The 11,806-nt window shown below is 51.1% G+C and overlaps 1 protein-coding gene and 1 long non-coding RNA gene across 3 annotated transcripts; one reads left to right on the forward strand and one right to left on the reverse strand.

Moving 5' to 3' along the window:
* Nucleotides 1-1,142: 1,142 nt before the first annotated feature.
* On the forward strand, nt 1,143-3,625 carry LOC128853723 (uncharacterized). Of its 2 annotated transcripts, XR_008452434.1 has the most exons (7): nt 1,143-1,213; nt 1,302-1,364; nt 1,448-1,504; nt 1,599-1,651; nt 1,736-1,776; nt 1,889-1,990; nt 3,163-3,625. It is a non-coding gene; the product is annotated as an uncharacterized LOC128853723 (long non-coding RNA). The 2 variants fall into 2 exon arrangements; XR_008452433.1 differs by having other exon boundaries at nt 1,889-3,625.
* A 1,857-nt stretch (nt 3,626-5,482) lies between these two features.
* LOC128853722 (circumsporozoite protein-like) lies at nt 5,483-10,731 on the reverse strand. Its single transcript, XM_054080661.1, has 2 exons — nt 10,638-10,731; nt 5,483-6,167 (listed from the first exon to the last, which is right to left on the reverse strand). The coding sequence occupies exons 1-2, from the start codon at nt 10,724-10,726 to the stop codon at nt 5,885-5,887; spliced, it is 372 nt and encodes a 123-aa protein (XP_053936636.1). The 5' UTR covers nt 10,727-10,731; the 3' UTR covers nt 5,483-5,884.
* Between the last annotated feature and the right edge of the window lie 1,075 nt (nt 10,732-11,806).

Consider the following 11,806-nt stretch of genomic DNA (forward strand, 5'->3'; position numbering starts at 1 on the left):
TAAGTTGAGGGGGTTGCGTTTTGGGGTTGGGAAGAAGGCAGAATGTTGAGAATGGCAGAGAAGGGATTTAGCACATGGTAGAGGGCTGTGCTGGAAGAGTAACCTTTTGTGCAGGTATAGGGAGGGGTTCAATCCTCAGCGCAGAGCTAGCGTGTGCCAGGCAGGGTAGTTACAGCCTATATCTGTTGTTGTTTAGTCTATGTAGTCTGTCTGCCATGTATAAAGTCTTCCACAGGTCTTGATGTCATCTTTGTGCTTAAGGCATGTGCCACGTGCCTCGGGCATCATCTCTAGGGTCTTGAATGTCTGTTCTTGGTAAGGTGCCAATCGGGCACTGCTTTTCTTGCATCGCTATCTTAAAGCTCGGATCGGTCTTTTGTTTTGGAAATTTCTGGTCAGTTGTCTATTGCATAGTCATTGCAGGACATGTCAGCATCCTCAATGATTATTCATCTGTTTTCCTAAAGCCCTGTTTTGGGACTTCTTCCACGCATCCTCCATTTTTAGGCCTTTAAGCAGGGCTTCTTGCACTTGCATCCTTCCAGTTGCAGCCATATGTCATTACATGGCCTCAGTATTCCACTCTCCAAGGGCTGCTGTAGATTCTATCTTGCAGCTCCCTACATCATCTCACCCAATGCGGACTCTTGTGTGCGAGTCATTCTTGCTGAGTCTTCTTTTGTTTCTGCATCATGTCATTGGTCTTTTGTGCAGAGTTTGTCTGCATGTGTCTGTGTCTGGCTAGAACTGCTCTGCTTGAGCCATAGAAGCAGTAGTTGGTGGGAGAATAGCAGTAAGAATCTATATTTAATATAGATACACGCTTAGACTTGGAACGCCATGGCCATATGGTCCATTACAGAGCAAGTAGCCACAGATGTATCAGGTGAGAAGCATTTCTGCTCAGCTATGCAGCCACAGAGGGGATGACTAAAGCTGTCTCGGATATGCCCCTGTAGTGTTTGTAGAACAGTTTACAGTCTAAGGCCAATAAATTTGGTATGTGTTTAATTTTTAATATTTCATTTTATCCTGTTTTTTCCTGCCTGGCTGTAGTGTGAAATAGAGATGGTATTCCTAAATGTAAACATTGTGTCTGGAATTGTTTGGCTATTGCTGACTTATTGAATATTGTGGTTTTTTTCAGGTGCAGAGGCACGAGCTCTAGCACCAAGGGGTGACGATGGAGTTGGGGTTAGATTCCTGTAGCAAGGTGGGTTGGCTGCAGTGTTGGCAGTTAGATGCAACTGGTGTCTACATGACTAGTAATTGTATTTTGGTTTTATTTTTTCTCTTTGAAGATGCAGAGCAATGAGCAAAACAGCATACCGGCATGGGAGCTGTCTTGGGCAAGAAGAACAACGGTGAGTTATGTGAAGAAACAGTTATTATTCATGTCTTATAGTCTGTGGAGTTATAAGCCTCCTTTGCTCTTTGCCTGTTACAGGTGGTGCGAGAGCCTCGATGGGACAAGAGAAGATGGTGCCACCCGAGTGGGCAAGCGGTCAGGATAAGAGAGCAGGACATGAGGAATAATGACTGCGGGCAGCCTATGCTTTAGGGTAGTATCTGAGCATGTCTTGTTTTGTCTTCAGCAGGTGCTACACGCAGCCTCAGAGGGGTGAATCTTCACGCAGGCAAACGGTCTGAGGTGAGGAGGTCGCTGTCTAAATGGGTATTGCAGGGCTAAATTTTACAGAGCAACTCAGCTGAGCATTTCTATTTGATTTTGCAGGTGCCACGCGGGCTGCCTTTGGAACGGGAAGAGCATTTGAGGTGAGGTGGGTAATGGGGGGATGGAGCACGGGCCTGTCGATTTCTCACAAATGGGGTGCTGTGTAGCACAATGCTGACTGCTGGCACTGTTTTCCGTTCTGTCTTCTTGCAGATAAAGAGAAACGTGTCGACTGCAGGATCGTATCAGGCAGCAGATGTGACTTGAGCTGCTTCTGCCAAGCATGGCTCAGGCTCTCGGACCTCTGAAAGCTAGGTGGAGGGACTAGGGCTGGGGTTGTGCTGGGAAGAGGGGAGGTGACTTGTAATAGCAGGGAGCGGTTTGAGAGGTAGCATAGAAGAGAGAACTGTGCAGGAAGAGTCCCCTTTGGGCAGGTAAAGGCAGAGGGGTCTCCTTCTCAGTCTAAAGCGATCGTGTGCCAGGCAAAGTGGTTCTAGTCTGTCTGTGTTGTTGTCGTTTACGTAGTCCACGTGCTGTGCCTTAGGTCTTTCACAGGCCTCGATGTCCTCTTTGTGCTCAAGGAATGCTTGGGCATCATCTGTAGGGTCTCAAGTGCCTGTACTCATTGTTCCCATGCCAATTGGGCACTGCTTGTCTCGCATTGCTGTCTTACAGCATGCATGGGTCTTGCTTTCTGGAAGTTTCTGGTCAGTTGTCTATTGCAGCGGCATCGCAGGCCACGTCAACTTCTCTGATCGAGTGCTTGCTTGCACTTCCTTGCATCTGTCCCCTCTTCTGGGACTTCTTCTGTGCATCCTCTACGTTCTAAGGTCTTTAAGCACCACTTCTTGCACTTGCATCCTCCCACTTCTGGCCATATCCCTTACTAAGGGACTACGGTCTTCCACTTTTCTGGGGCTGCCGCTGAGACTTCCTCGCAGCCCCTACGTATTCTTGCCCTGTCGCATCTCTGGTCTGGGGGTCATTCTCCTTAGAGTTTTCTTTTGTCTCTGGTGTGTCATTGGTTTCACGTGCAGTGTCGTTGCATGTATTTGTCTGGTTGGAGCTGCTCTGCCCGAGGCAAGGAAGTAATAAGTGTGAACAGAAGTATATCGGTAAGGTTCTGTGGTTAATGTGCTGATATGCTCTGTACTTGTAGCCTAGTATACATACAGTATGCTGCCCATCGAGTAGCCATAGATGCAACAGCTGAGGAAAGTAGTTTCTGCCTGGCTCTGCAGCTGCAGGGGGATGAACAAGACTGTGTGGGATAAGCCATTGGAGCGGTAGCAAAGCAGTTCATAATCAAGGGTGTTATTTATGGTATGTGTGGAACTTAACATTTGGGTTTGGTTGGGTTTTTTGGTTTCTTTTTCTGCCTGCTTGTAGTGTGAAAGAGGGTTATTATTCTCAAATGGAAACAAGATGTCTGTAATTGTTAAGCTACTGCTGAGTATTGAGGTGACTTATTCAGTATTGGTTTTCAGATGCAGGAGGGCAACCTGTGTGCCAAATGGTGATTGCTAGGCAAGGAGAATGCAAGCATCAGATGCATGCAAGCAAGCCAGCCCTCGGTGCATGCAAGCAAGCCCTTGATATGTTCAGGCAAGCCGGCCCTCGGTGCAAGGAACCCAGCATTTGTGTGCAGGCTAGGCCTTGGTGCATGCACTTGAAACAAGGACTTGGTGCAAGCAAGCCGACCCTTGGTGCATACTCCTAAAGCAAGGACTTGATGCAAGGTCTTAGTGCAGCCACGTAATCACTCGATGCCAGCTCTTGCCAGCCAGAAGTTAATGCAGGCATGAAAGCAAGGCAGCCAGATAGTCTTTAGTGGGTGTACTTGATGTCAGCTAGCCCTTGGTGCGTGCATACAAGCAAGCAGTTCCTGCCAAGACTGGATGCAGCCAGCAAGGACTTGGTGCACGCACTTGATGCCTGCCTGCCAGCCAGCGAGGACTTGGTGCGTGTACTTGATGCCTGCCTGCCAGCTAGTCCTTGGCTCATGCCCCTGAAGCAGTGAGGACTTGGCTCCTGGCCTGTGGTGTATGAATTGTCTATGCAAACCAGTCATCAGTGTTCACACGCAAGCAAGGATGTGGTGGAAGAAGTTGGTGCAAGCAAGGACGTGATGCAAGCCTGGCCTTAGTGCATGCATGCAAGAATGTCCTTGATGCCTGTCAGCATGGATGGAAGCAATTATTACACTTGTGCAGGCAAGCCCTTGATGTGTTTATGCAAGCAAGCTAGCGATGGAAGAACTTGATGCAAGCCCTAGGTGCAAGCAAGGACTTGAAGCAAGGCCTTGATGCGTGCATGCAAGCCAGCCCCAGGTGGAAGCAAAGACTTGAAGCAAGAAGGCCCTTGGTGACTAAAAGGAAGCACTTCACCTCTGTGCAAGCGTTTGATGTGTCTGAATGCGTCTAGGGGGGAATGTGAGCGTGTGTGTAGGTGGATCAGTGTCTGAGGCTGTAGAGGTGGGAGTCGTTTATTATTGTGCTCCTTGAGGTTGTATGTGAAGTAGAATGTCTTGCCATGCAGGCAGTGAGCACAAAGAAATAGAACATAGAATTAACAATTTTTTTTTCCCTGGGTCCCGGCCAGTCTGCGAGGCGATGATCATCGCCAAGGTTTGGGCGCAGGCCGAGCTGGGACTGGGTTTTTTTGAGGCAAGGTCAAGTTTTGAGGCGCCTGGGAACACAGTTCCTAGGGAGCTATGCAGCCTCGGGGTGATGGCTTGTTGTGGCTGGCAGGGGGTGGCACGCATGGGCTGGAAGGGAGGAGCGGTTTATGTGGCAGGGATTGCCTGTGTGGTTGGGGGGTGGTGGGGTTGCTTCTGAGGTTGTCTGTGTAGTGTTTTGCTTTGCAGGTACTGAGTTGTTTTTTTTGTTTTTGTTTTTTAAAAAAAAATAGAATAAAAAAACCCCAGCTGGGGGATTTTTTTTTTTTTCCCCCAGCTGGGTTTTTTTTCCCTGGTCCCGGCCGGTCTGCGAGGCGATGATCATCGCCAAGGTTTGGGTGCAGGCCGAGCTGGGACTGGGTTTTCTTGAGGCAGGGCCAAATTTTGAGGCGCCTGGGAACACAGTTCCTAGGGAGCCGTGCAGCCTAGGGGTGATGGTTGTTGTGGCTGGCAGGTGGTGGCACGCATGGGCTGGGAGGGAGGAGGAGTTTATGTGGCAGGGATTCCCTGTGTGGTTGGGGGGTGGTGGTGTTGCTTCTGAGGTTGTCTGTGTATTGTTTTGCTTTGCAGGTACTTAGCTTAAAAAAAAAAAAAAAAAAATTAGAATAAAAAAACCCCAGCTGGGGGATTTTTTTTTTTTTCCCCCAGCTGGGTTTTTTTTCCCTGGTTCCCGGCCGGTCTGCGAGGCGATGATCATCGCCAAGGTTTGGGTGCAGGCCGAGCTGGGACTGGGTTTTTTTGAGGCAGGGCCAAATTTTGAGGCGCCTGGGAACACAGTTCCTAGGGAGCCGTGCAGCCTCGGGGTGATGGCTTGTTGTGGCTGGCAGGTAGTGGCACGCATGGGCTGGGAGGGAGGAGCGGTTTGTGTGGCAGGGATTGCCTGTGTGATTTGGGGGGAGGGGGTGGGGTTGCTTCTGAGGTTGTCTGTGTAGTGTTTTGCTTTGCAGGTGCTTAGCTTAAAAAAAAAAAAAATTAGAATAAAAAAACCCCAGCTGGGGGATTTTTTTTTTTTCCCCCAGCTGGGTTTTTTTTCCCTGGTCCCGGCTGGTCTGCGAGGCGATGATCATCGCCAAGGTTTGGGCGCAGGCCGAGCTGGGACTGGGTTTTTTTTTTTTTGAGGCAGGGCCAACTTTTGAAGCACCTGGGAACACTGTTCCCAGGGTGCTCCCCTGGAATGTGGTAATAGTTTATGGTGGGCAGGTATGTTTTGTGCATGGTGATATGGAGTTTGTGTGGTATGTTGCAGTTGAAGGGTTAGGCGAGTCTGTCCTGCTGGCTACTGTTGAGGAGAACTAGATTATAATAAGTTAAATATAAATTTGATGTCTTTGAGAGGGGGTTGTAGTTGATAGTATAATTATATGAAATAATATTTTTTTTAAAAAGCAGATCTGACTTTTGAGGGCCCAGTGAGGTCTGTATAGCTTTCTCTCTTTCTGGCTTGAGAGACTAGTTCTGGCTAAGATGTTGCCTCAATGATGGAAGCTTGATCATGTGTACTGCTGGGGTGAGAGGTGTGGAACAGGCTGTAGTTACTGTGTTGAGAATGCTGGGACAGGAAAAGTAGGTACATCTAGGGGGTTTGGGGTTTTTTCACTCCTTTGCAGTTGTGCCTCGGGACGGCCGGAGGAGTCGCCGTGGAGCCGCGCCTCGGGACGGCCGGAGGAGTCGCCGTGGAGCCGCGCCTCGGGACGGCCGGAGGAGTCGCCGTGGAGCCGCGCCTCGGGACGGCCGGAGGAGTCGCCGTGGAGCCGCGCCTCGGGACGGCCGGAGGAGTCGCCATGGAGCCGCGCCTCGGGACGGCCAGAGGACTTGCTAAAAGTAAACATTGTTCAGAGGTATAGTTAAGAGTGCTGGTGCAACTTTAAGTCACTGTACTTTCCTGTGAGGTTCCCAGGTACCTACCTGGTAAAAAAGCTAGTAATGTTGAAGTTGAAATTTCATGTATAGTTTTCAGTGTAACAGTTGTACAGTAGTGTTTTGAGTATAACTTGTATGGACAGTAGCTCTATTGAGTGTAACTTGTATCGTGTGTGATTTTTATAGTATTCCACAGTTTTGAGTAGAATTTGGATTGAGCGTACAATTTTGAATTTAGCTATTGTAATCAGTCGGTGTTGAGTCTATCTCTATTGTGTTATGTCGTATTGAATAATGGTACTGTCTTGCATAGTGTTTAGTTGTGTCTTACTCTCTTGCGTTGTATCTCACTCTGCAAACTAGCGTGTAGCGTTTTGTCGTCTCTAGCTGTTTGACTCTGCTGTATAGTCTTTGGCATCTAACTCTGTCATTTAGTGTCGGGTCTAACTCTGATGTATTGTGTCTAACTAATGTTGTGTCTGACTTGGTAATGTTGCAATGTGTTGTGTCTAACTATGTAATATTGGATCACATCTAACTATTGTTGCATCTAATTATAACTTTTGTGCCCAACTCTAATGTTGTCTTGCATTGGACTGTAATGTTGCATCACATGTAACTCTAATGTTGTGTTGGGTCTGACTGTACTGTTGTGTTTAACTCTGTAAGGCTGCGTTGTGTCCGTGTGGCATCCCACTGATGTTGCATTGTATCGAAGTCTGTAATGGAGTGTTGCGTCGGGTCTGGCTGTACCGTTTCATCTCACTCTAAGGTTGCATCTAACTCTGTTGTGTGGCATCCAACTCTAATGTTGTATTGTGTCTAACTCTGTAATGGAGTGTTGTGCCTAACTCTACAGTTGCGTCAAACTCTGTAAGGTTGCATTGTGTCTAACTCTGTCACGTGTCATCCAACCCTAAGGTTGCATTGTGTCTAACTCTGTAACATTGTGTTGTGTCTAACATGGCATCTAATGCTGTAATATTGCACTGTGTTGGTCGGACTGTACTGTTGCATTGCATCTAGCTCTGTGTGGCATCCAACACTAACGTTGCATTGTATCTATCTCTGTGATGTAGTGTTGTCTCTAATTAATGTTGTGTCACCTCTAACTCTGTAATGTTGTGCTGGATATGACTACTGTTGCGTCTTGGACTCTGTAACGCGTTGCCTTGCGTCTTAAGTCTGTAAGAGGTTGCCTTGTGCCTTTAGACTCTGTAAATTGTTGCCTTGTGCCTTGGACTCTGTAACGCGTTGCCTTGTGCCTTGGACTCTGTAACGCGTTGCCTTGCGTCTTAACTCTGTAAGAGGTTGCCTTGCGTCTTAACTCTGTAACGCGTTGCCTTGCGCCTTTAGACTCTGTAAATTGTTGCCTTGCGCCTTGGACTCTGTAACGCGTTGCCTTGCGCCTTGGACTCTGTAACGCGTTGCCTTGCGCCTTAGGCTCTGTAACAGGTTGCCTTGTGCCTTAGATTCTGTATTGCGTTGCCTTGCGTCTTGGACTCTGTATTGCGTTGCCTTGCGTCTTGGACTCTGTAACAGGTTGCCTTGCGTCTTGGACTCTGTAACAGGTTGCCTTGCGTCTTGGACTCTGTAACAGGTTGCTTTGTGCCTTTAGACTCTGTTAGCGGGTGCCTTGCGTCTTAACTCTGTAACGCGTTGCCTTGCGCCTTGGACTCTGTAACGCGTTGCCTTGCGCCTTGGACTCTGTAACGCGTTGCCTTGCGCCTTGGACTCTGTAACGCGTTGCCTTGCGCCTTGGACTCTGTAACGCGTTGCCTTGCGCCTTTAGACTCTGTAAATTGTTGCCTTGCGTCTTGGACTCTGTAATGCGTTGCCTTGCGCCTTAGACTCTGTAACAGGTTGCCTTGCGTCTTGGACGCTGTAACAGGTTGCCTTGTGCCTTTAGACTCTGTTAGAGGTTGCCTTGCGCCTTGGACTCTGTAACGCGTTGCCTTGCGCCTTAGGCTCTGTAATGTCTTGCCTTGCGTCTTAGGCTCTGTAACAGGCTGCCTTGTGCCTTAGATTCTGTATTGCGTTGCCTTGCATCTTGGACTCTGTATTGCGTTGCCTTGCGTCTTTGACTCTGTAACAGGTTGCCTTGCGTCTTTGACTCTGTAACAGTTTGCCTTGTGCCTTTAGACTCTGTTAGCGGTTGCCTTGCGTCTTAACTCTGTAACAGGTTGCCTTGCGTCTTGGACTCTGTAACGCGTTGCCTTATGCCATAGACTCTGTAACGGGTTGCCTCACATCTTAGACTCTGTAACGTCTTGCCTTGCGTCTTAGACTCTGTAACAGGTTGCCTTGTGCCTTAGACTCTGTAACAGGTTGCCTTGTGCCTTAGATTCTGTATTGCGTTGCCTTGTGCCTTAGACTCTGTAACAGGTTGCCTTGCGTCTTGGACTCTGTAACAGTTTGCTTTGTGCCTTTAGACTCTGTTAGCGGTTGCCTTGCGTCTTAACTCTGTAACAGGTTGCCTTGCGTCTTGGACTCTGTAACGCGTTGCCTTATGCCATAGACTCTGTAACAGGTTGCCTCACGTCTTAGACTCTGTAACAGGTTGCCTTGCGTCTTGGACTCTGTAATGTGTTGCCTCACGCCTTAGACTCTGTAACGCGTTGCCTTGCGCCTTAGACTCTGTAACGCATTGCCTTGCGCCTTAGACTCTGTAACGCGTTGCCTTGCGCCTTAGACTCTGTAACGCGTTGCCTTGCGCCTTAGACTCTGTAACGCGTTGCCTTGCGTCTTAGACTCTGTAACAGGTTGCCTTGCGTCTTAGATTCTGTATTGCATTGCCTTGTGTCTTAGCCTCTGTAACAGGTTGACTTGCGCCTTAGATTCTGTATTGCGTTGCCTTGTGTCTTAACTCTGTAACAGGTTGCCTTGCGTCTTAGATTCTGTATTGCATTGCCTTGTGTCTTAGCCTCTGTAACAGGTTGACTTGCGCCTTAGATTCTGTATTGCATTGCCTTGTGTCTTAACTCTGTAACAGGTTGCCTTGTGTCTTAGACTCTGTAATGTGTTGCCTTGCGTCTTAGACTCTAACAGGTTGCCTTGCGTCTTAGACTTTGTAATGCGTTGCCTTGCGTCTTAGACTTTGTAATGCGTTGCCTTGCGCCTTAGACTCTGTAATGTGTTGCCTTGCACCTTAGATTCTGTAACAGGTTGCCTTGTGTCTTAGACTTTGTAACGTATTGCCTTGTGCCTTAGACTCTGTAACGCATTGCCTTGTGTCTTAGACCCTGTAACAGGTTGCCTTGCGTCTTAACTCTGTAACGCATATGCCTTGCGTCTTAACTCTGTAACGCATATGCCTTGCGCCTTAGACTCTGTAACGTGTTGCCTTGCGCCTTAGACTCTGTAACGTGTTGCCTTGCGCCTTAGACTCTGTAACAGGTTGCCTTGTGTCTTAACTCTGTAACGCATTGCCTTGCGTCTCAGACTCTGTAACATGTTGCCTTGCGCCTTAGACTCTGTAACAGGTTGCCTTGTGTCTTAGATTCTGTATTGCATTGCCTTGCGTCTTAGCCTTTGTAACACAGTGACTTGCGTCTTAGCCTCTGTAACACAGGGACTTGCATCTTCAACTCTGTTGCATTTGGCTCAAAAGTGTTGTTTTGTGTCTAACTTTGTAGTATTGTTTTCCAGTCTTGTAATAAAAAAAATAGAGCACCACACTAAGTAATAAAGAAGGAAAAAAAACCACCCACACCTCAGTGACAGAAACCTTTAATAAATGCCTCTTTGTGGTCTTGTGTCAGTTACTTTTGCTGCAATAATGTTTGTCTATGATTTTCTGATTCATTGTTTTGAATCAGAGCAGCAGTAGAAAATGGCTCACTCCTTGGGAGTAAAAAAATTTTTTTCATTTTTAAAATTATTTAAAATAAATAAAATTACTCCCAAGGACTGAGCCATTTTCTACTGCTGCACCAGTATATTTTCTTATTATTTTTCTTCTTTTTAGTATACTATACCACACCCATCACCTGTAAACAATTCAGCCCCTCTCATCATATGACCCACTACTCCGGCACCAGCCCCACCCCGAGCACCCACGGGCCGCTGCCACCCCCCTTCACCCCCCAGCACTCACACCTGCCACCGCCACCCCCCATCGCACGCACTGCCACTTGCGCCGTCCCCACTGCCCCGTGACCCGAGCCGCGCGCCCATCCCACGCTCTCGCACCGCCCCCCGGCCACTCGCGCCCCCTCGCCGCGCGCCACACCCCGTAGCCCGCAACACGCGCGACCGGAAGTCCCCCCCGGACGCCATCACCACCCGCCGCTCCCTCGCGCGCCACCCCGCTGCTGCTCGCGCCCACGAGGCGCCCTGCCTCTCGCGCGCCCGCCACGCACACGCCGCCCCCCGCAGTCCACAACCCCTCGCACCGCGCGCGCTGCCCGCCCCGCGCACAGTAACCTGCCACACGCGCACACTGCGCGACAGGAATTCCGCCCGCGACACCATGACCACCCGCCGCGGGACCGGAAGTCCGCCACGGACACCATCAATGCCGGCCGCGGGACCGGAAGTCCGCCAGGGACGCCCTCAATGGCGGCCGCGGGACCGGAAGTCCGCCAGGGACGCCCTCAATGGCGGCGGCGGGACCGGAAGTCCGCCAGGGACGCCCTCAATGGCGGCGGCGGGACCGGAAGTCCGCCAGGGACGCCCTCAATGGCGGCGGCGGGACCGGAAGTCCGCCAGGGACGCCACCAATGGCGGCGGCGGGACCGGAAGTCCGCCAGGGACGCCACCAATGGCGGCGGCGGGACCGGAAGTCCGCCAGGGACGCCACCAATGGCGGCGGCGGGACCGGAAGTCCGCCAGGGACGCCACCAATGGCGGCGGCGGGACCGGAAGTCCGCCAGGGACGCCACCAATGGCGGCCGCGGGACCGGAAGTCCGCCAGGGACGCCACCAATGGCGGCCGCGGGACCGGAAGTCCGCCAGGGACGCCATCACGGCCCGCCGCGGGACCGGAAGTCCTCCCCGGACGCCATGACAGTCCGCCAGCGACCGGAAGTCCTCCCCGGAAGCCATGACAGTCCGCCAGCGACCGGAAGTCCTCCCCGGACGCCATCACAGTCCGCCAGCGACCGGAAGTCCTCCCCGGACGCCATGACAGTCCGCCAGCGACCGGAAGTCCTCCCCGGACGCCATGACAGTCCGCCAGCGACCGGAAGTCCTCCCCGGACGCCATCACTGCCCGCCGCGGGACCGGAAGTCCTCCACGGACGCCATCACAATCCGCCAGCGACCGGAAGTCCTCCACGGACGCCATCACTGCCCGCCGCGGGACCGGAAGTCCTCCACAGACGCCATCACCGCCCGCCGCGGGACCGGAAGTACGTATTTTACGCCCGCCCCGCCCACTACGTGACCGGAAGTACGTCTTTAAGGTAGGCCCCGCCCACCGCGTCACCGGAAGTCCGTGTTTTATGTCGGCCCCGCCCACCGCGTCACAGGAAGTGCGTCTTTAAGGTAGGCCCCGCCCCCCCGCGTGACCGGAAGTGCGTCTTTAAGGTAGGCCCCGCCCCCCGTGACCGGAAGTGCGTCTTTAAGGTAGGCCCCGCCCCCCGCGTGACCGG

The sequence above is a fragment of the Cuculus canorus genome, chromosome 15 (genome assembly GCF_017976375.1).
Source record: "Cuculus canorus isolate bCucCan1 chromosome 15, bCucCan1.pri, whole genome shotgun sequence".
Lineage (NCBI taxonomy): Eukaryota > Metazoa > Chordata > Aves > Cuculiformes > Cuculidae > Cuculus > Cuculus canorus.

Coding starts and splice junctions, on each gene's coding strand:
- LOC128853722 (XM_054080661.1), bottom strand. CDS start 10,726: ATGGTGTCCGTGGCGGACTTCCGGTCCCGCGGCGGGTGGTCATGGTGT. Junction 6,168..10,637: donor GCAGTGTGCGCGTGTGGCAG/GTTACTGTGCGC, acceptor GTTTACTTTTAG/CAAGTCCTCTGGCCGTCCCG.